Genomic DNA, 24,598 nt, shown 5'->3' on the forward strand with positions numbered 1-24,598 from the left:
CTTGTGGTTACTGTTTTTGGCATATTGAATGTGCCACAGGTTGCTCGTCAGGCTCTGCAGTGCAGGCGAGATACTCTCGGTAGCTTGCTGGGCTCTCCGAAAAAGGTGGAGGAATCAAACCTGGGTCAGCCGCGTGCAAGGCAAATGCCCTGCCACTCTGCTATTGCTCTATAAGGAATAGCATCTGATAAGGGATTAAAAGCCAGGATATAAGACACTAGTAGAATTGTACAAGAAAAAAACCTCCAACCCCATAAAAAGTGGGGAAAAGAAATGAACAGAAGTTTCCTCAAAAAAGAAATACAAATGACTAAATGGGACATGAAAAAATGCACCACATTACTAGTCATCAGGGAGATGCAAATCAAAACAACAATGAGATATCATCTCACACCACAGAGACTGGAACACATTCAAAAGAACAAAAACAACCAATGCTGGCGTGGATGTGGGGAAAATGGGACTGTTGGTTCGAATGCCGACTGGTCCAGCCTTTCTGGAAAACAATATGGAAAATCCTTCAAAAACTAGAAATTGAGCTTCCATATGACCCCACAATACCACTTCTGGGAATGTATCCCGAGGATGCAAAAAAGCATAGTAGAAATGACATTCGTACCTATATGCTCATTGCAGCACTGTTCATGATAGCCAAAGTCTGGAAACAACCCAAGTGCCCTAGAACAAATGACTGGTTAAAGAAACTTTGGTACATCTACACAATGGAATACTATGCAGCTGTTAGGAGAGATGAAGTCATAAAATTTGCATATAAATGGATAGACCTGAGAGTATCATGCTAAGTGAAATGAGTCAGAAAGAGAAGGACAGATATAGAAGGACTGCACTCATTTGTAGAGTATAGAATAACATCACATGAGGCTGACACGCAAGGACAGTATATACAAGAGCCAGGAGGATTGCCCCATAGCTGGAAGCCTGCTTCATGAGCAGATGGGAGAAGGCAGATGGAATAGAGAAAGGATCACTAGGAAAATGATGACTGGAAGATTCGGGCAGAATGGGAGATGTGTGCCAAAGTAGATAATGGACCAAACATGATGACCTCTCAGTGTCTGTGTTGCAAGCCATAATGAGAGAGTATGGGGAATATTGCTGCCATGGGGGCAGAGAGTATGGGGTATATTGTCTGCCATGGAGGAAGGGGGATGATGAGAAAGGGGGTATACTTGGGATATTGGGGGTGGGGAATGTGCACTGGTGGAGGGATGGGTGTTTGATCATTGTGTGATCTTAACCCAAACATGAAAGTTTGTAACTATTTCACGGTGATTCAATACAATTAAAAAATTATTTTGGTTCTGTTTTGGGGGCAGGGTTTGGGGTTCAGGATGGAACTATTGTGGTGGGAAGGTGTAATGGTGGTGAGATTGGTGTTTGAATATTAAATGCAATCAAATATTGTGACCAACTTTATAAAACAATTCATTTAAAAAAAGAAGGGCTGAGTAGGACTTAAGAGTGAGAGGCATACCTAATTCTTTTTTCTAATAGTTTTTCTAATTTTTTGTAGGGTGTGAATGAGTTTTTCTGAGATCTGGGCTGCCAGCTGCATTCTGGATAATTCTGATGTGACCTATTATCTTATAGTACTATAGTGATTTGGGTAAGTAAAGTCTAGAGATTATTTCCTTCTGTAACATTTTAAAGATTTGTCTGGCTTTCTCAATATGAGAGGGGAAGGCATCTACTCATCTAGTAAAAGTATCAATAACAAACCAAAATAGATGCATTTTTGCATTTGCTTGAAATCAGGCTTCCATTATTCTCCTGGATAAGTTCTTTTGCACTAAACCAGTTGAGTTATGATAGTAGGCCTAGAATCTCCATGGGTTCATTAACAGGAAACACAGAAAGCACAGATCTAAGTTACCTCTTTCACAACCCTATTCAATTCTTTCCCATGAATGAATTTATCAGTCTGATAATAATTAAGGCATCTCATCCCAAGTGGGAAGCCATTTGCAAGCTGCAACTCCATAAATTCCTTTCCTGGTTTATTTCCAAAAAGATGAGAGCTGTCTCTCAAGTTCAGAGGAATTACAGTCCAGATAACCTATCATGTCTTACTGGAGTAAGGACTTGTCCATTAAAAGACAAAACAATAAGAATGGAATACTATGCAGTTGTTAGAAAGGATGAAGTCATGAACTTTGCAAATAAGTGGATCAACATGGAAAGTATCATGCTTAGTTAAAAGAGAGGGACAGACATAGAAAGATTGCACTCATTTGTGGAATATAAAATAACAGAGTAGGAGACTAATACCCAAGAGTAGTAGTATATAATACCAGGAGTTTGGTTCCACAGCTTGGAAACTGGCCTCACATGCTGGGGGAAAGTCATTCCAGATAGAGAAGGGAACACCAAGTAATATGTGATTGGAGATCTCATGCAGGAAGGGAGATGCATGCTGAAAGTAGACTAGAGACTAAACAGGATGACCACTTCATACCCCTATAGCAAACCACAACACCCAAAAGGAAAGAGAGATATAAAATTAGAATGCCCCACCACAGAGGCGGGGTGGGATGGGGGGATGAGATTGGAGGGTGGAAGGGATACTGGGTTCATTGGTGGTGGAGAATGGACACTGGTGGAGGAATGGGCTCTCAAACATTGCATGAGGGAAAAACAAGCACGAAAATGTGTGAGTCTGTAACTGTACCCTCACTGTGACTCACTAATTAAAAAAAATAAATTTAAATAAAAGACAAAGCAATACTAGGAGACAGAGTGTAGAAGAAAGCAAAATTGCATCTTTTAGATTTAGAACTGAACCAGGCAGTGTTGCCTGATTTTTGAGTTAGTATGTTGTATGAGTTAGGCACTATGCAACAGGATTGGAACAACTCCATCATTTACTGCTGTAAGGTCACTAGCCTGTAGCCACCATATGGCTTCTTTGCTAGAAGGATTATGTGTTCCACATCACCGGGGATCTGACAAGACAGCAACAGCACATGTTTAGAGGTTTCGCTTATGGGCTGTAGCCTTCTTTTCCCTTCATGCTGAATGGCATATTGTCACCTGTGAGGACAGACAATATTTTCTCTGAGGTTTAGCCTCACCTAACCTTTTAAGGCACACCTGGGATTTATTCTCTGGAGTATGATTGAGTGTCAGAACTCCCTCAAACAATTTTTATCCATGATGGGTAAAGTTGGACAGCAGTCCCTAAGTAGTGCATTAAATCCTTCCCCAGTAAAGGGGCTGGACATTCTGGCACAACCAGAGCAAAATGAAGAAAAATAACACCAGATAACTGATAAACCAAGCTGAGTAAATTTCCTCTTTGGGGATACCTCATATCCATCCATTATTTCCAAGGAGTTGGCTGAGAGGAGTCCTGGAAATTGAGTAAGGACAGAGTAGGTAGTTCTCATATCAATTACAACATTAATATTCCTGTCTGCCATGTCAAGTATAACTCAAGGCTCAGCTGTTGTAGTGGACAGTCAAAGCAGGGAACCAGCAAGGATTTCAAGCATCTTTCATCATGCAGCATGAATTGGAGAGCAGGGACTGGCCACATCCTCCTCACTGGGGATAGGGATAATATCTTCTCCAGTGGCCTTTTTTCATACACCAATAACTGCTATTCTTGCCCCTTAGACCTATCCCTTTGGACACTCTCAGCTTTCTTGGTTTGATCTCTATTGCTGAACACACTAAAATTGAGATCAGCCACTTGGCTTAGAGAGGTTTGGGGGCCCATGACTGACTCTTGTATTCTTCTTATGTTAGGGCAGATTGGTTAATGTAATAAAAGGCTACTAAGACTATCCCAGCTTCATTTTGTGGCAGGAAGTTCCGTTAGGAGTCATCTGCAGTGGATTTTACCTTTTACCATCCTGAAATCATTGAAAACAGGCCAAATATTTCACAAAGCACGAAGGAATAAAAATATCTATAATAGTATTTGTGTGTATTGGTTTTAAATCTAATATTATAAAATGAAAGCCATGTATGAAGTGGCAGTAGTTATACTCAGATGAGTGGGAAGTTACTGCAGACTCATACAAGTCCATAGACCAGCAGTAGCAATTAAAAACTAGTGTAAGTTTTTAATTTGTACATTTGTGGGGGTCTGAAGGCAGCAGGGTTGTGGAAAGTTGGACTGCGATGTAAACTGCTCAGCCAATCTTGTGGGGAGCCTTTGAATTGTTCTTCAGTGACTAGAACAAGGGAACATGGGCCTTCTGCTTACCGGTCATTGTATTTAGGCTGCACCTAAGGAGACAGCATAGGTTTGGAAGAGAAAACTACTTCCATAGGAAGGTAATTCCCAGAGAGACCTGAGCCATGAGTCAGTAGCAGTGAACACTGCCAGTTGATAGATGTGTCCCTAAATCCTGAAGGCAGGATCTGCAGAGGCACCAGAGCCACCACAGTGGGAGGAAGGAGTCAGTTCCAAGGAGAATGATAGAAGAATATTGGCAGCTGTTATACATGGATGGAGCCAAGCATCCAATCCCATTCAACTGCATTCACAGAGAACTTTAGAAGGAAGTCAAAAATTGGAAGTCAGAGGAGGAAAAGGCTAAGATGCACCTCTTCCCAATTTTTGGTGTTTTCTGGATGTTTGTAAAAGAAACAGTTACTCGCTTCCTTCCCTGGAGATTTATTTCACTCCAGGACTTGCCCCACAGTTCTTTCCTCATTTTGAAGCCTGGGAGACAGAGGCATTACGGTATAATGATACAACAAGGAAGACTGACTGTAAGTGTTAAGAGTCATCTCAGGGAACTCCACTAGTACCCTGAAGTTGGCAATGGGCCTGCTTAATCTGCAGACATCTTTCCCTCAACAAACTACTACCCGTGAAACAATTTCAAAGGACATGTGGCCCTGAGTCCAATTAGATGAATTTGGAAGAATGAATTAGCTTGTCTGTTTAAAAGCATTTTAAGCAATTTGGATGGACTACCTAAATTGTTGACCTAAAGTATTACCTCATCCTGAAGTGCATTTCCTGAGATAGAATGAGCTAAATACCGCTTCCATTCGAAAATCATCTTGTCATGAAGTTTTTCAACATCTAATGCATATTCTCAGTAGAGGCTGGATGCAAAGGCATGCTTGTTGAAGCAAGAAGATTTTTTTCACATAATTTTAATACATTTTCCTTTACTGTCTTTTAAAAATGGATTATGACTTTTGTGTCACCCAAATTATACCTGGTACAGACCATGTTTAAATGAATAATTTTAGACTAGAAAAATCAGTCATACTATCAACATTATTTAACCTTACTTATTAGGCAACATTAATTATGTATATGCATGTTTTAACAAGTTCTCTATTAGAATATAAATTCCCTGGATGCAAATATAACAAATGTCATCCAGGATTTCTTGCAAAAGTCAGACACAGTTTCAGGTTTGCATAGAATATTCTGCCATATAATGCCACTACAGTGGCCATTTCTTTTAGAGTTGGTTACAGGAAATCAGATTCCTCTTACTTAGACTGCTGCTACAGCTTCAACAAAGACAGGGAATGATTTCTCACTTTTCCATTAATATGAAACCAATGAGTTTCACAGTATTTGACCATTTGTGAGGGGGCTGGTTTAGGGGGATGCAAAATATAGCTTCCTAAGTACAATTTAGCCCTTTTGCCATCAGTTCACAATGAGGATCACTATATAAGATCCTCTAAAGGATTGATATAGGGGTAGAGGGTTACTGTCTTCAGGCTCACTAAATCAGCAAGACCAACTGCAGACAACCATGGCATTGAGGTTATGTAGTCACTCATTGTTTAACATTTTGGTCAATGATGGATCACATAATATGATAGTGATCTCAATAGAATATACTATCTAGATTTGTGGAATTAATACTCTATGACATTCACACAATGATGAAATAACCTAAAATGCATCTCTCGGGTCATATTCCTGTTGTAAAATGATGCATGAGTCCATTTTCAGCATCCACTCCTAGACCCATCGCTATATCATTCAGGTTCCTTGCAAGACAGAACTTACTCTGTTAAAGCTAGAAAAGAGACTAGAAAGTTCATGTTCTCTCCTGGGAAGCTAGAAGTTCTGTGGAACTTCTCCAGTAGCATAGGCGTTGTTGCCATAATTTCTTGGGACAGGCAGCTCCTGTCATATCACTAATGCTAAAAATTTTGCCACTGGTGCTTCTGGAAACTGGATATTTACCCTTGTCCATGTCACAGTGACAATGCTTGCTTCTTTGGGTCACCAGTTTCTATTTACTGTATTATTTTAACTTTTAAGCATATTATATTATTTTTAGATTATTATTTTCCTCCTGTCCTTCCCTTTGTTATTGTTATTGCAATGGCCAGGGGTTGCACACATATCCAACAGAGGCACTTGCCCATTTGACTGTGGTGCTGGCTAGAGGGGTGTCGCATGGCTGGTTGCAGCACTTACACATGAAGTCACCATACGTCACACTCTCTGAGTTGTATTTGTGCACCGTTGGTTTGGAGTGCTTGCTGAGGTCGCTATAGTGCTCATGGCATGCTGGTGGTGTGGAGGTTCTGTCCATGTAGCATGAATATATTTAGCTGTGATGTTCACTAGAGCAGTGAACATCTTGTTCTAATCTTATACCGACTGGCCATGTCCCCCTCCCAAATTGTTTCCTTCCTATGGCCCCCTACTCTCCTACTCTCATATCATGCCTCACCATTCTTGCAAGTTTTACCTGTGGCCCCTTGAAATGCCCTGGTGGCTCACAGGAGATCCTGTGGTCCTGGCTGAGAAATGCTGCCCTAGGGAATTTTACACTGCAGTTGTGGTGCTCGCACATATGTCTGACTGTGGAGGCCCAGAGACCACGTATTATGTTGGGGCACCAGGGGCCTTAAACATGAGAGTAGTGAGTGGAAGCGGGCAGCATCAGGGATCAGACTTGTGGCCTCAAGTTTGCAAAGCAGGTGCTTTTGCCACTGCAAAAGCATGGACCCTTAAGTCTTTTCTTTAAGTTTTTTCCTTTATTTTATTTTATTTTATTACATTAAAAAATTATAACTGAAGGCCTTCTGGATCATCTTCTGATCAAAAGACTAGCACAAGTCTTTTATTAAATACATGTATGTTATTAATGAAGGTTAGAGTTCTATGCCTGAATCCTTGTGTCTACTACCTCCCATGGCTTATAAACTTAACTTCTCTTATTTTAAATTTGTTATTTAGAAGGATAAAATGGAGATGAGCTCCAGAGTTAGTCAAGAAAGGCAATTTTAAATCTTTCACTACTCTTCACATGCCACTAAACTTTTCAGCTGTTACATGTTTGTTAAACAAGAGAGGTATAAAATAGTCATTGTTCCCATTAGAAGAAAACTTAGGCCATTATCATTCTTTTTTTTTCTTTTTGGGTCACACTCAGCAATGCCCAGGCTTTACTCCTGGCTCTGCACTCAGGAATTACTCCTGGCGGTGCTCAGGGGACCATATGGGATGCTGGGACTCGAACCGGGTCGGCCGCATGCAAGGCAAACGCCCTACCTGCTGTGCTATTGCTACAGCCCCAAAGGCCATTATCATTCTTGGAGAAGCAATTTCTAAGCATGTCATCAAAGACAGAAATCATTAAAAAATATTGATAACCTTTAGCACTTCTAAAAAAATTATAGACAGTTTTAACACATTTGGCAAATGGGAAAACATTTTCAATTCATGTAAGAGAAAACAATGTCTTCAATATAAATACATAATATGTAATATAAAATATAACAGATTTCCTTTTTATTTATCCATTATGAGTAGCCTACTTAGTTTATGATTAGAACAAGATAATCACTTTTTTTGTTTTTCAGTATTTTTGGAAATTTTAAAATAAATTACTGTGAGGTACAGTTACAGACTTAAAAACTTTCATGATTAGGTTTCAGTCATACAATGATCGAGTACCCATCCCTCCACCAGTAGCCATTATCCACCACCAATGTTCCCAGTATCCCAGTATCCCCCTTCGCCACCTCTTCCCCATCCCCCCACGTCTCTGTGGCAGGCACATTCCATTTTACTCTCTCTCCTTTTGGGTGTTATGATTTGCAATACAGGTAGTAAGTGACCATCATGTTTTGTATATAGTCTACTTTCAGCACGCATCTTAATACACCAATACAAATTTTAACAGAGCAGCTGCAAACTGCCCTAAATCAATTTTCAGACAAACAGACATCAAGGCCTTTAGTGAATATATTGAGGCTGGTGGCTAGACATACTTGCCCTCACAACCTTGCCAGTGGCTGGTTTATTGCTATGAGTTAAATATTAACTCAAATCCACTCAAACATCGTGAGCCGGTGTAAAAAAGGATGAAAAGCTTATTCTGGAGTAGATATTCTTTCAGTCCTAATAACATGAGGGACTGTTTCTTTAAGACAAGTAAGTAGCCCAGCATCTTGTGATTTCCTCTGTAGAGCTGGAATGCCACTTCAGTGGATGTAGATGGAATTTGACACCCCATTCCCTTAAGGATTGCTGAGACTGTGCAACATTCCTAGCCAGAAACCACTTGGCTCACCTAGAAAAAGATTTCCTTCCGTTACAGAAGTGCAGTGCTAGGTCACCACCTCTAAAGGCATGACACATGAAATGGGGACACATGAAATGCTCCTCAGCTATCTCTAGATCCTTTAAATGTTAGCACCTCCACCCATACACACTCAACTTGAGCATCATAGAACTGTCTTGTGGATGCATGCTGGTAATATAACAGTTGAGAATAGGTGGGGGAAACAGTCATTGCACGTAAACACCTTTCATAAAGGCAATTTGTCAATGTGTGTAACAATGTCAAGTGTACATCCTTTACAAATTAGAGATCCTTGGGGCGTTTTATCCTAAGGAAGTAATTGAACACCTTATGCAGAGATCAGTCCCAGGGTGTGCATAATTGAATTATTTTTAATAGCCCAAGGTTGCAAGCAATCAACATTTTGTTAGTAGGAGAGTGAAGTAAAGCAGATAAGTGGTTGCTTGGTAATGCGAGGGGACTGAGATTGTGGGAGCAGTGGGAAGCAGGATCACAAAGGGCCAGCTTGAAGTTTTGAGGAATGATAAATATATCCACTATTTTGGTCATTGTGATGATTCGCGAGTACAGGGATATTAAAACCATTTTTTTTTCTGGCTTAAACATGTGCCATTTGTAATGTCAGTAGCACCACAACAGATCTCTTTAAAATAATTCTGTCAGTACAGAATGGATAAATAGGAATGATGAAAGGAAATTTTATCCTGTTCTTGACGTGTGCCTGATAAAGTTCCACGTGGTAAACATAGTATGTTTTCTGCTCACCCTTCCCTATGGTTTTTTTCATGTGCTTATCTCACATTTTCATCTGTTTAAAATTGACTCACTATAAACTACAGTCACATGTTTGAGTTTCAGTCATACAATGATTGAACATCCATCCCTCCACCAGTGTACATTTTCCACCACCAATGTCCCCAGTTCCCCCTGCCCGCCCCGATCCCACCCCTCCCCCGTGTCTGTGGCAGACAATTGCCCTCTTACTCTCTCTGTCTTTACTTACGGGGATTATGGTTTCCAATACATATTACAGGTACTGAGAGGCCATCATGTTTGGTCTTTTATCTACTTTCAGCACACGTCTTCCATCCTGAGTGATTCCTCCAACCATCATTGACTTAGTGATCCTTTCTCTATCCTAGCTACTTTCTCCCCCAGCTCATAAGGCAGGCCTCCAACCATCCTCCCCTGTGTTGATGCTGTTGTCCATCCACTTGGTTGTGGTGCTCATATAGAGGGACACATATCAGCTTGCAGTACCTGCACTTTCAATTGAGGTGCTTGCTACAGGGTGACACTCCTTTTGTTTCAATGAATGAGCACATTCTGGCTGTTGTGATCCCCTTTAACTGTGGTGTTCACACAGTGTTCACTGGGGGATGTGGTCCAGACCATGGTACTTCCGTATGGTTTTACTTACTGGGCGCCTAGCCCATTCATTATGAGGCTTGCACACATTATAAGGCTGTGGTGTGACAGGAACTCACTTATGGGAAATCACTGGACTGAAACTGGCCCAGCACTGTCAGCCACAAAGAACAGAGATGCCAGTGTCATATTCAGTACATGCAGGCAGCTCTGGGATGAACTCATTGTCTCATGTTTGCAAGGCAAGAGCACATTAACCACTGAGCCATCTCTCAGTCCATATAATGCCTTTGTTTCTTACCTCTACTGTATCACTGCCATCCCGTTGTTCATCAGTTTGCTCAAGTGGGTGCCAATAACATCTTCATTTGTCCCTGTCACGTGCTAGTGTAACCCAGTGGCGTCTGCTCGCTCCAGGAACATGAAGAGCATGTTGTTGTTACTGTTTTTGACATCAAATACATCATGGGTAGCTTGCCAGGCTCTGCCATGGTTTCTTACATTAGCCCTTTATATTTAGAAATATATGTAAATTTTATTAATATTACCTCCTTTTCTCACAGGTGAGGAATATATTTTGTCAAATATAGATTTTTCTGTGAAGGCTTTTGAAGGCATTTATTGTCAATAGACTTTGAGTATAACAAATTATCCTCCCTGGTATAGATGGGCATTATCCAGGTGATAGAAAAAGACTGGCTTTCCTTGAGAAAGAAGCAATTCTGGGAAAAGACTGAGAGAAGACTTGGAGTGCAACTCTTTTCTGGGTCTCCCACTTTTCAGAAGCTGGGCCTGCTATTCTTTACAATCACATCAATAAATTCCCTCAAATGAATCTCTCTGGGGTCCTGGGGATGTGTCTCAGTGGTGGAATGCAAATAATATATGTGCATACATATAATTATAACAATTTCTTCTCCATATATGTAATACATATGTATATATAAACTCTTATTGGCTCTTTATCTGAAAAAGCTGATTAATACAGCTCATGAATCCCCAAATATTTATTATTAGGCCCTTTGTAGGTTCTTGACAGGATCAGATATGAACAACTCGAATTTAGGATCTTCATGCTCATTCCACTCTGTTCTGGCCCAGTAGACATCACAGACAGCAGGGCAGTTATTAAAAATGGTAGCACTGGGAAACACACATGCACCCAAGGTGCAGACTCATACAAGTCCTGTGAGTGTGGCATGGGTGAGAGGCATATGGACATGGTGAGGGTAGTGTGGATGTGGCTTGGGGGGGTGAAGGCCTGTTCAGAGGAGTGAAGGCACAGTTTGGGTAAGGGGGATGTATTGGACACCAATATGACAGCAACATTAGTGCTGTGGTCCGCTAGGTTAGTTGACAGGGGGGCAAATAAAGGACCATAGGCTGGTAAGGGCAGGTCGCCAAGGTGGTGATGGTGAGTATAAGTGATGCTTTGATCAACTAGCTAAGGTCTTTTCTGGTTCTTTCGTTGGCAGATACCATTGGCAGATTCGAGTAGCTCTTGAGGTGGCAGTCCTGCTTGGGAGTCAACTCTTGAGCGTTGGCCATGGCCCCAAAGTTGCAGTTGGAGAAGGCAGGCTGGCGCTGGGTGGAGAAAATTCTGCCTGAGGATGTGTCGCAGGAGCATGTCGAAGCTGCCTACCGTATTTGGCTGGAACCCTGCATCCGGGGTATTTGCAGACGAAACTGCAAAGGAAATCCAAATTGTTTTGTGGGAATTGGTGAGCACATTTGGATAGGAGAAATTAATGAAAATCATTTTCATATGGTTGATGATCCTGACACTAGGAGGAGAAAAGAGAATGCATTTGTAGGTCTGACTAACCTGGGAGCGACTTGTTATGTCAATACATTTCTTCAAGTGTGGTTTCTCAACTTAGAATTTCGACAGGCTCTGTATTTATATCCAAGCAGTTATAGGGATTACAAGATGTGCAGTAGAATCCAAGACGGGAAAGATTATGAGCCTCAAACAGTTTGTGAACATCTACAGTACTTGTTTGCCTTGTTGCAAAACAGCAATAAACGATATATTGATCCATCAGGATTAGTTAAAGCCCTGGGCCTAGACACAGAGCAACAGCAAGATGCCCAAGAATTTTCAAAGCTTTTCATGTCCCTTTTGGAAGATACTTTGTCTAAACAAAAGAATCCACGTTTGAGTAACATAGTCCAGCAGCAGTTCTGTGGGGAATATGCTTATGTAACAGTTTGCAATCGTTGTGGCAATGGGTCTGAACTTTCATCAAAGTTTTATGAGCTCCAGTTAAATATTGAAGGCCACAAGCTGTTAACAGATTCTATTTCAGATTTTTTGAAAGAAGAAAAATTAGAAGGAGACAATCGATATTTTTGTGAAAACTGTCAAAGTAAACAAAATGCAACAAGGAAAATTCGGTTACTGAGCCTTCCTTGTACACTGAATCTACAGCTTATGTGCTTTGTCTTTGACCGAAAAACTGGACACAAGAAAAAGCTGAATACCTACATTAGCTTCTCAGAAATTCTAGATATGAATCCTTATATGGAACAGAAAGGAGGATCCTGTATGTATGAACTCAGCGCAGTGCTCATACACAGAGGATCGAGTGCTTATTCTGGGCACTATGTTGCAAATGTCAAAGATCCTAAGTCTGGTGAATGGTATAAGTTTAATGATGAAAACATAGAAAAACTGGAGGGAAGTAAATTAGAATTAGGAATTGAAAATGATATTCCAGTATCTTCTAAGTTTCGTAAACCAAAGTGTGGCAAAGGAATTCACTGCTCTCGAAATGCATACATGTTGGTTTACAGACTGCAGACACAAGAAAAGCCCATGACGGCTGTTCCATTACCAGATTTTCTTAAAGATCTTGTAGACCGGGATAATAGCAAGTTTGATAAATGGTGTGCAGAAATGACTGAGAAGCGTAAACAAAATGTTTATAAAGAAAAAGCAAAGCATGAAGAGTTTAAGGAGCTATACCCAAGGTTAGCGGTTAGAACGAAGAACGAGCCCTATGAATTTGTCTCTCTTGGGTGGCTGAAAACATGGTTGAGTGGATCCAAAATTACCCCACCTATTGATAATACTACTTACCTGTGTCCTCATGACAAGCTTCATCCTGACAAAATGTTGATCATGAAGCGAATATCCAGCCATGCAGCTGATGTTTTCTACAATAGATATGGAGGAGGGCCAAGACTAACTGCGGAATCTTTGTGTAAGGAATGTGTAGTTGAACGTTGTCGTAAAATACATCAGAAGAACAAACTCAATGTAGATCACAAAATTATTACTAATATGCTAAAAGAAAGTGTACAGGATAACCAGGGATTTTGGGTAGGAAAATTCTCCTTGAGGAATTGGCGCCAACTAGCTCTTGAACAGATAGGTGAGCAAGATCTAGATCAAAACAATGGAAAAATGAGCAACTATATCTCGAAGACGCAAGAGTCAAAGGAAGAAGGAGAGAGAGTAACATTTAATGAAGACATTGTTTGTCTACATGGAGACTTAGTAATAGCTGAGAATGAAAGAAGGCTTGTTTCTCAAGAGATTTGGGGCAAACTGCAATATTATTTCCCAAAGGCACCTGAGTTTCCAAATGACAAAGAAAGCTGCCCACAGTGTAAGAGTATAGAAAGAGAAGGGGAAAAAAATAATGCCTTATACAAGGTCCTTGCAAGTGAGCAAAAGTCGTCTCTTCTGCATTTGTTCCAGGACAAGTGTAGACCTTACCTCAGTTACTGGCCAGAGAATACAAATGTCCTGTACATTGTGCCACAGATCTTTGTAGAAGAATGGCGCAAATTTATTAGAAAACCTACAAGATGCAGTCCCGTGTCATCAATTGTAAATAGTGCTCTCCTGTGTCCCCACGGGGGACTCATGTATACAATAGATTCCATGGCTGAAGAAGATGCTAAACATATAGCTGTTATATGGCCCAGTGAGTGGGAAATGCTGCAGAAGTTCTTTGCTGTGGATCAAGCAATTAAAATAATAAGAATGGAAACTGAAAAGGAAAATGATCTAGAAATACATTATATTTCGGAGCCCAATGTCTGCTTGGAATGCAGAGAAGGCTTATTATGTCAAAAGCAGAGGGACTTGTTTGAATACACTCAAGCCACCATCTATATCCTTAAAGTTGTGGATGATAAAAAAGCGATGAGAAGTTCTATACCAGTGAAGTATGACAGTGGTTTTCAAACAGAGGATAGGGATGACGCTGTACAAGATGATGGAATAAAGGATCCAGACTATGAAGACAGCAGTGGAGGAACAAAGCGGCAAAGGCTATTATGTAACTCTCAGCATTATGCAAATGATCCAAAGCAAGTTCGAAGAAGTACACGGCGTAAGAAAGCCCGTGGTGAGAAAGCACTTCTTGTTTCTGCTAGTCATACATTAAAAGACTTGAAAATTCAGATTATGCATGCATTTTCAATTGCTCCTTTTGACCAGAATCTTTCCTATGAAGGAAAGCCCTTAAGTGATGACCAGGCCACACTCGGCACTCTTGGTATCACTCCTGACTCCATCATTTTGTTAAAGTCTGATGAACCAGCTTTGGGTTACATTGAAATAGATACCTTGCCATTGCATTCACCAGAAGAAGGATTTAAAGGCACTTGTCTGCTTAAACATTAATCTTAACATCTGCTGGAAGCTAAGAAATGACCTTACAAAGAAAAATTTTGAACATCTTAGGACAATACAGAAAAGATGGACATTATAAACTATCTCATGACGCTTTTAAAAAGGAGGTAACCATGTAAAGGTGACTCATCCAAGTGTCTTATGTAGAGAATTTTGTACCAGAGAACATCAGATGTATGATAAAAAGCATATACTTACTGTTTTAGCAGAGAACTATTTACAGGTGACTGTCTCAAGTGCCTTATGTCATCTAAAGCAGATTGCAACGAAGGTCAGATTTATAGCAAACTACACTTATTTGGGGGAAATGGTCAGAATGTACTGCTAAACAGACAAGTAGGTTACATCTCTGCTGATGACATAGTCTCATTTCTGCTAGAAAAACTATGCACAGAAGAAAAGCATGTGTACACTTATTCTGTTAACGATGATTTTCACCAGATACTGTGTGCCTGATGATTTTTGCCAGTCCTCCCTTGATTTTTCTCTAAACATTTCACTGTGAGAACACAAGGCAAATAACAATTAAGTGGCCTTTATTTTGGAAATGGAAAGTGAGCATTTAATTCTTTTACATTTTTACTACCTATTACTCATGTCAAAATTCTCAGATAAAAATGTCTACATCAACATTTACTTGGTAGCATTGCTGCGACAACCCAATCCCCATTCTGCCAGTTTATTTCACGTGCAGCATGCAATGAAGTGATCTTTTAACAGCATCCCTCTTGTTCTGTTGCTCCAGTGCTAAAGTCCCTTCAATAGAGCCCCTCTGAAGGTCCAAACTGTTGCCGGCATGGCACACAGATTCTTGGGCCTTACTCACCATGGCACCTGTCTTTTCCACCCTGTTCTAGGCCACACTGATATACATGCAGTTCCTGAAAATATTCTGGGTTCGTATCTGGGCAACAGTAGTCTTATTGTTGTCACTGAGAGTAATGGCAGTTCTCCCGATACATTTCGGGTGGGTTGACTTAGGAACCCGATATTGATAACTTTGCTTGAACAGAAAATGTGTTTCAGGATTTTTTTGTTCCCTGGGTCAGAAACTGGCTAGGTGCTTGCTAATTAATTAAAACAGCCTGGCCTGAAGTAGAAACCCAGTGAGTGTGTGTTTTAAGAATTTTGATACATTTTAGATTGTTAATTGATAACTTGGCCTGAAAGAGAAACCCAGTAACTTTCTGCCTAATGAATTTTGATAAAATTATTTTTATGGTTTAGAGACTGACCAGAAGTAGAAACCTAATAAGTTGTGGTTCTAGGAATTTTGATAAAATTATTTTAGACTAAGTGACTAGCCAGACCAAAAAAACCAGTAAATTCTGATTTAAGGAGTTTTGACAGCATTATTCTAGACTGCTTAGAGCCTGCCCTCAAGTAGAAACTCAGTAAATGCCTAAAATGCCCATTTTAGAATTTAGATATAATTATTTTAGACTGTTAAGTGATTAGCCAGAAGTAAAAACTCAGTAAACACGTATTTTATGACTTTTATAATTATTTTATTCTGTTAGGTTACCTGCACTGAAGTAGAAACCCAGTTAATTCTTGCCATATAAATTTTGATGTAGACCTTGAAAGTACCTGGCCTGAAGTAGAAATTCATAGATTGTTTTATAAAATTTGATACAATGTGATTTAGGCTGTTAAATGCCTGACCTAAAGTGAAACCAAATTGTCTTGTTTTGTGAATCCGGGTAAAATTGTTGTAGGCACAAGTGCAAAGTCAATAGAAAACCAAAATATTTGATGACTATTGGTATACTTATTTAGCTATAAATAAATGCAGTGTCTGACCCGAAATAGAATCTCAATAAATACCTGTCTTATGAGTTTAAATCCATTGTAAATTATTTGTTTTCTGGCCTGTAATAGAAATAAATTGAATGCTGTCTAATGAAAATTGATACACTTTTAACTGTCTGATTGGTAAATACTGGTTCTTTTTAATTCTGGCAAAGTTCAAATGTCTGTTTAATTATTTGATATCATTTTACACTAAGTGCCTAACCTACTGTATTGCTTTTAGAAAATTCTCTCAAATAAATAAACTTTCATTCTTGCATCATTTGTATTCATTGTTTTGTTTCCCTCCCCTTGTGTCCTCTTCCCTCTTTTCCTCTCCCTTTCCCTTCATTGCTGTCCTTGTCAATCATTGATGCAGTGTCCAGGGATCACACACTAGGTTGTGTGCATTTAGCTCTGGTGCATCAAGTGTCACACTTGTGGTGCAGGGATGGGGGTGTCATGCAACAGTCTGGAGATCACTCCAGGTGATGGTGTGCACTGCCAGGGATTGAACTTACACTGACACCTGTGCTAGGCATTCTGTCCCTGAGCCACATCACCCAACACACTAGGAGCAGTGTTTTCATAGGGGTCATCCTCAGCGACGCTCAGCTTGGCAGTTTGGGCCTGATGGTTCAGTGCATGGGCCTAATACTGTGATACTCAGATCCAGCAATGTGAGGGCAAGCAGTGCTACTGCAGCACTGCTCTGGGACTAACAGGGCTATGCTCTGGAGGGGGCCTACATTGGCATGGGGTGGACTCAGGGCTTCACATATACCAGGCATATGCCCACTGCTTGAGACATATCTGTCCTATAGTAACAGTTTTGCTTGGAGGCCACACCTACCTGTGCTCAGGGTTTACTCCTGGCTCTGTGCTCAGGGATCACTCCTGGTGGGGCTGGGAACTTGATGTGATACCAAGGAAAGAACCTGTGGGAGCCACAGGCAAGGCAAGTGTCTTAACCCCGGTACTGTCACTCCACCCTTCAAGCTTAGCTTACACTTAGGAAGCTGATACTGATAGCTTATTTATATATGTCACACATATACAGAAATAAGTCAGGCATATAAATTGCACTTATTTACAATTTTGTTATCAACATTTTTAAGAGAAATAAGATAAGAAGGTAAGAATTTGAAGAAAGATTTAAGGAAGAATTTAATATCACAGGGACTGGAGCAGTAGTATATCAGGTAAAGCTCTTGCCTTACATGCAGCCCACCCAAATTTGATCCCTTGCATCCTATATGGTCCCCTGAGCACTTCCAGAAGTGATTTCGGAGCACAGATTTAAGATCCCCATGCCTCCTTATTTTCAGTTCACCTCAGTAGGGTTGGAAAACAATTTGTCATTCATTACCTTATATGTAAGAAGTCAAATCACCCCAGATATTGTTCCCTTTGTATAGAATTTGAGTTAATATATTTATGGAAGATGTTGTGTCTTACATGTCACAAATTTCCTTGTTGTACTTAATGTCCTGTGCCATCTCTTTCACTGCAAAACTCTAAATACAACTCCATAAAAAGTGACTAATGCCTAAGAAAGAAGATGTTGCGTGTGAAATACATAAATGTCACTTTCCTTTGTCTCCTCCTAGTACATTCACTCATTCTGAGCCAGGAGTTCTAGGTGTCCCAGTATATCAGAGTGAACAAAACCGATCCCAATCACTACTCCCACAAAGTTTACATTTTAGCTGGGGGGGAACTGATAAGACACAAAAATATATCAAGCATCTTGATAACCTTACAGTATCAATATCGCAAATATCGCAAACCACAATGCCCCAAAGGAGAGAGAAACAGAGAAATAGAGAGAAGAGAGAAGAAAAGCACCTGTCATAGAGGCAGGCAGGGGTGGGGGTTCGAGGGTGAGGGGAGGGAACCTGGGGACACTGGTGCTGGGAAATGTACACTGGTGGAAGGATGGGTGTTGGAACACTGTATGACTGAAATTCAATAATGAACAGCTTTGTAAGGGTATATCTCACAGTGATCCAATAAAAAAGTAAAAGTAAAAAATATGCCAAGCTTCAAAACAGGTATACAAATACATTCGTATATTTTGACATACACAAAAATGTAGTGGGGAAGGAGAAAGATAGTGTTTAAACATCACACTCCATTTAGTAGTCAGGAGAGGTTGGACTGAGATGCTTGTTAAAAATGATTAAAGAAGACAATCGAAAGGATGGCAACAAAATTTGTAACAAAGAAATGGTTTCAAAGGATTCTGAGACCTGATAATTAGAGTGGCAGGTAAGAGACTATTAGAGGATGAGGATTAAAAAAAGAGAAAACAAGTATTTAGTCCAGAATTGGTGCTCTGTTTGGAGGTTGGTCGACAAGATATAATGGATTTCGGATTGAGGTAAGTATGCAAGGTAAGCGTGCTTACTGTGCACACAGCTGACCCGTGTTCAATTCCCAACTTCCTTGAATACTCTCCCTGCTGTACTCTCACTCCAGGTCCCTATAACTTGTCTTAATCCATGCTATCCTTCTCCTCACTCTGTCGATACTCTTCCTCTAGTTCACTCTAGTTGCTCTGACCTTCAGGCCTTCATGCTATTTTTCCTACCCAGTGTACTTCACATATTTGTGTGGTGATATTCCACTTCTTGAGGCCTCTGTTCAAAAACCATCTCGTGGAGAGGATAAAGTGATAGTACCGTGAGTAGGGTGCTTGCCTTGAATGCAGCCAACCTGGGTTCGATTCCCAGCATCCCATATAGTCCCTCAAAAAAAGTATGGGTCAGATTTAGCAGAATAGCATTTCTCAACCAGGAGGCATATGGGTCCTCAGGATATTCTAAGGGGGCCGTTGGTGAAAATTGCATCAGTGGGCAGGGAGGCAATTAGTAGGACAGGGTGGGGTGTACAGGAATGAAAGAAGGTCAGAAGAGCGTAATGGTTGGATAAAAACAATAAGGAACACTGGTGTAGAATCCTGTACACTGCAGGGAGGTCTTTGGCTTTCTAGTCAGGGATGGGAGCTATTGGTGGTTTTTTTGTGAGGAGGCAAAGGGGTTGGGCCACATCCAGAGATTCTCAGGGGTTTCTCCTGGCTCTGTGCTCAGGGGACAAATAGGAACAAATAGGATGCCAGGGATTGAACACAGGTCTGCTGTGTGCAAAGTAAGCACACTTTGCACTGTACTACATTGAAGGCCTCTATTAGTGGGTATTAAACAAAGGACTGGGAATGTCTCATGATTCCTTAACAGAATCACCCTGTGTTTAGGATGGAATGAAGCCCAATGCAAAAGTGTCATTATGGAGACCAGCTGAAAACTATTGGAATGATTTAGCTACATGATTATGATGTCTCAGTTGAGTTTAGGCCAGATTCTGGATATACTCTAAAGAGAAAGCCAATAAAACTTGCTGATGGAAAGAGAAGGCAGAATAAAAGGTGATATTAAGGCAATTGGAGGGATGACAATGCCACACATGACTGACATGGAGAGTATTTTTGACGGTGGTGGGGAAGTGTGGTGGTGAGAGGTGGGATGGTGGGGTGGTGGAAGAAGCAGGTGGGTGGATCCATTTTGGACATGCCACATGATGGAAGACTATTAAATCCTCCCATAGATATGTTGAGGCCACCGGAACTCATGGCAGCTGAAAGCCAGACCTACAAATCTGAACTTCATGGATGGAGTTCTGCCTAGAGATAGAAATCCTGGCACCATCATGGCAAAGGTACATATCACTCTGAAATAAATGCGATCATCAAGAGAGCAGACACATTAAGGAGAGTCAAGAGCATGCCACATGGGAATAGGTCACACAATTATAGGACTTATCCACATAAGCAGCTTGGTGGAAGTAAACTCTGGAAAAGGAGGGCACTAAAGCTCTCCACAGAGGAAAGAAAGGATACCGATATGTGAAACTGGTTAGATGAGACCTTGAAGAAGATTTTGGCAGTGAGCGGACAAGGCGAGGTCGATGGAACAATGATCTAACTGTCGGAGATAGCGGGTTGGAAAGTCAGGTGGAATGGTTTAAGCGATTCTCATTTTCCAATGCTCTTTCCCAGTGAAATTAACAATTTGGTTTACATGCTGCTCTCTGGCAACAGTCCCTGAAATCAGGTATTCTCCACAGCTTGGTCACTTCTCTGTAGAGTTTCTGGAGCCTGCGCACCTATAGAAGGTTTGCTGCTGAGCGCCCACAGGAGAAACTCCTGGAGCATATAAATGAAAGCAGGCAGGGCAGAGAAATGGAAACGTGATGTGAGTGCAACTAAGGACTTGCTGGATCCCACAGGATGTGCCGAGGCTGGGAGAGCATCCTTCAGAATTGAGGTAACGCTGCTTCTGGAGTCTCGTGCCGTCAGCCAGTTCTCGGACCGCTTGTTCTTCCAGGAGAGGTGGTCATACATTGTCAGTGTCTGAAGGCAACATGAAGTGACGGACAAAGCAGGGAGACTTGCCCGCCTATATTATTAAAAGTTGGGGTTTGGGTATGCGGGCCATGCAGATAAGAGGGGATGTGGCCCACGCACGAAGCTGTCAGTTTGGCAGGGCTGAACATGTGCAAAAACATCTCCGTGTTTCAGTTATTATCTATTTTTGCCACACTGGATGGTGCTTAGGGCTTACTCCTGGCTCTGCACTCAGGAATCACTCTCAGTGGGGCTCAGAGGGCCCCTGTGGGGTGCTGAGGATCAAACCCAGGTTGGTTGCGTGCAAGGCAAATGCCTTGCTGTTGTGCTATCTCTCTGAGCCCTGTGCTATATTTAAATGAAGGCAAAGGAAGGAGGATAGCTTTTTTTTTTTATGGGTCACACCCAGCAATGCTCAGGGGTTAGTCCTGGCTCTGTACTCAGGAATCACTCCTGGCAGTGCTCCATTGGAGGGGCGGTGGAAGACGGTATGGGATGCTAGAGAGTGAACATGGGTCGGCTGCCTGCAAGGCAAATGCCCTACATGCTATACTATTGCTCAGGTCCCAGGATAGATTCTTTAGCCACACGTGGAAAACCTCTTTTCTTTTTCTTATAGGGGCTGCTACCAGCAGTGACTGGCGGCCTGGGAGACTCTGAGGTCAATACCCAGTGGTGCTAGGAGGGGATCATACAGCGCTGGGCATAAACACATGCTAGGAATGTGCTCTACCACTTTTGTTATCTCTCAACCCCAGGGAAACCTACTTGCTGACTTTTATCAGATAGTCAATAGTTTTGTGTAGGCTGGTGTCCCTGAGTGAGTAACTTCTGACAAGTGACTAGAGTTCCCTGACAAAATAGATGAAGCAGGCCAGAACTAATGCCATTACAAGCTAAGTTCTCGAGTCTGCCTGTTTGGGAGACCTGAAAAGGATCCAGCCTGTGTTCTGGCCAGAAAAACAACTGGGTCTTCGCTTTTTCTCTTTGAGGTATTTGAAATGAGTCGAGGTGGCATTGGTGTCACAGTGTCTGTAAACACTGAACACCAAGGGAGGATCTATGTAATGAAAAATTAGATTTAACTCAGTCCAAATGAAAGAAATTTCAGGAGCAGATGAGCAATGAAGTAAAACCGATTTTATTTGGAGGCTTAGGATGGGGAAGGAGGAAGAGAAAGTGAGAGAATAAGGCACTCAAGGGAGAACACGGGCTTCTCCAGAGATGGAGAGGGGCCTTATACACATCCCAGCATTAGATATGAAAGCATGAAAGTATACATCTCAAGAGAGAGCCTCCATGGAGGCAGGCTTCGAGAGGAGAAGTTGAGTGCGGGAAGGGAACTGGGGACATTTTGTGCTGGGAAATGTACACTGGTGGAGGGATGGGTACTGGAACACTGTATGACTGAAACTCAATAATGAACAGCTTTGTAATGGTCAAAAAAAGTATACATCTCAAGAGGGGAGAAGGGGGCAACACTTGTGCTCGGGCGCCACATGTGCTCGGCCACATGGACACAGCAGCACATGGGCTCAGGCAGCATATTTGTGCCTTCCTTCATTCAAGGTGGCTTTTAATAGTATCTCCAACCCTCCCCCACCTAGGGCTTTCTAGCTAGGTAAGAGTCTGTTGCTACGGTGGTTGTCAAGGAGGTAGAGTAGGGAATGGTTGATGGTCCTCTTTAAAATTCCTTTCCTGGCCTTTTGTTCCTGCTGAAGCTTCTCTTGGAGCGGCTTCCAGCCTTCCCTATGTCTGTTACTGGAATCTGGTCAAAGTTTTAGCAAACCTTAGTTCCTGTGCTCAGAAGATGGGTCTTGACCTTAGGACTAGATGGTTTTATTACATCCTATGAAGTCCATTGCCATGGGGACCCTTTCCCTGTCTTGCCTACATCAGAATTGCTGGGTCACATGGAAGTTCAGTTCCTAGTTTTTTTTAAAGAAATATCCATATTATTTTCCAAAAAGGCTGAGTCAGTTGACGTTCTCACCAGCAGTGAATAAGAATCTCCTTTTCCCTGCATCCACACCAACATTATGGTTTTTTTTTTTGTGTGTGTGTGTGTGTGTGTGATGAGCTTGTTGGACGCTTGCCACAGTGGGGGCGGGGGGTTAGGACAGGTCAGGGACAATGATGGGGGTTGGTCAATTTGGATGAGAACTGGGTGCTGAATGGAAGTAAAGTGATATTTATCATAAGTTTTCAGTAACAGTATTGTAAACAACAGGGCCTTAAAGAAAAATAGAAAATGCCTGCCATAGAGGCAGGTGAGAGGTAGGGTGGGGGTGCGGGGATAGGAGGGAAACTGAGGATGTTGGTGGACGGACGGGGACACCTGTGAAGGGACTGGTGTTGAACATTGTATGCCTGAAACTCTATCAAGAACAAATTTGTAACTTGGTAATTCACTGTGATCCAATGAATTAGGGGAACAAAGAGAAAGTTGCTAACATTTCTGGGGTGCAAGGGTTTATCATTATTTTGTTCAGATAAGAAATGTTCAACAAGGAATCTCAACTCTGCGGGTGCATATATTCCCACATGTTTTCACAGCATAGCACTCAGAGTTTTGAGTATGGGACATCCTTGGTGAAGTGCAGGAGGCTGAAACTGAGAGGCTCCTTCCCGCTCACCCCAGGAGCCCAGCAACTCTGCTCTGGGTCTCACAATCATGGTAGGATGAGTGCAGCACTGCGCAGCCCTGCCTTAATATAGGTTTAGGAAAAGAAGACTAAAAAATAGAGATGGCCATCTGAACCTTTCCTGGGGCTTTTCTATTTTTCTGTTGAGTTAAGGAACAATCTGTTTGATTCAAGTGCTGAAAACGTTTTGTGGCAATTTGGCTTATCAGGCAATTGGCAAGATTAGACTTGGGTTCAGTTGGAAATGTGTAGTTTTACAAAAATGGTTCCGAAATGAGCAGCTTCTGAAAATTGGATTCTCAGTATACAGAATATGGCATCAGGATGAGGCTGAGAACTTGTAGTTCTCACCTGTGTAGTTCTGGCTTCTATTTTGCCAGAGGTGGGGAACCGGGCAGGGAAGGGAAAGGCTAAGGTATTTGTAGGATTTTGCCTCTTAGGAGGGCTGCCTTTGGCCTGTGGCTGCTACAATCCCAATTTCAAGAGGAAGCAACATTTTCTCACCAGGTTGGGGGAGATCATGGGTTGGGTTGGTATTTCCTGACATAGGAACATCTAGAAGCTCCAAGGGCTAGAGGCCTTTTACCTTCAGCCCTGACCTTGTGGAGTGTGCCCTAGCCCACCTCTCACATTTCAATTCCCTTCCTCATGCCCCATCAGAGTCAGCATGAGGGACCCTCACCCCAGGACTCTGAAAGGTATGGGGGCTGGGATCTGGCTGTGTAGGTTTGGGGCTGCCGGAAAGAGGACGGAATTGAGTAGGTACAGCCTGAAAGCCCCCCGCCTTCACAGAGGCCCAAGACCTGAGTCAACCTTGTAGACTTCCGCAGCAGCCATCTGGACGGATTTGTGGTTTGAGCATTCTCCCAGCAGCTGTGTTACTTCAGGAAGATGTTCTCTTTTGAATAATCCTACAATTGGTCTTTCTGCAAATAGCCATTCTAACCAGTGTTAGGTGACTATTCATTGTGGTTTTACCTCCCCATTTCCTGATGATCAGTGGTGTTGGAAACCTGTTGGTGTCCATGTTGGCCATTTGACTACTGTCTTATCAGGAGGCTCAGGGGCCACCTCTGGTGATTCGTGGCCAACAGATCAGATGGTTCAATGCCTGGGCACAGTGACAGGGTGCTCCTCAGGCATTGAGGTGTTGCAGCCCACCGGAGCTACATGCAGTCATGCTTCGGGG

At 41.9% G+C, this 24,598-nt stretch overlaps 1 protein-coding gene across 3 annotated transcripts; it reads left to right on the forward strand.

The window, feature by feature from the left end:
* The first annotated feature begins 11,466 nt into the window (after positions 1-11,466).
* LOC101544362 (ubiquitin carboxyl-terminal hydrolase 48-like) lies at positions 11,467-14,559 on the forward strand. Of its 3 annotated transcripts, none has more exons than XM_055123035.1 (2): positions 11,467-14,182; positions 14,324-14,559. In XM_055123035.1, the coding sequence occupies exons 1-2, from the start codon at positions 11,467-11,469 to the stop codon at positions 14,557-14,559; spliced, it is 2,952 nt and encodes a 983-aa protein (XP_054979010.1). The 3 variants fall into 3 exon arrangements, with proteins under 3 accessions (XP_054979010.1, XP_054979011.1, XP_054979009.1); XM_055123036.1 differs by having other exon boundaries at positions 11,467-12,893; positions 13,107-14,559; XM_055123034.1 differs by having other exon boundaries at positions 11,467-14,559.
* Positions 14,560-24,598: the final 10,039 nt, after the last annotated feature.

Source organism: Sorex araneus, chromosome X (genome assembly GCF_027595985.1).
Source record: "Sorex araneus isolate mSorAra2 chromosome X, mSorAra2.pri, whole genome shotgun sequence".
Taxonomy (NCBI): Eukaryota; Metazoa; Chordata; class Mammalia; order Eulipotyphla; family Soricidae; genus Sorex; species Sorex araneus.

Excerpts from the sequence above, each read along its gene's own strand:
- LOC101544362 (XM_055123034.1), top strand. The coding sequence starts at position 11,467 with ATGGCCCCAAAGTTGCAGTTGGAGAAGGCAGGCTGGCGCTGGGTGGAG.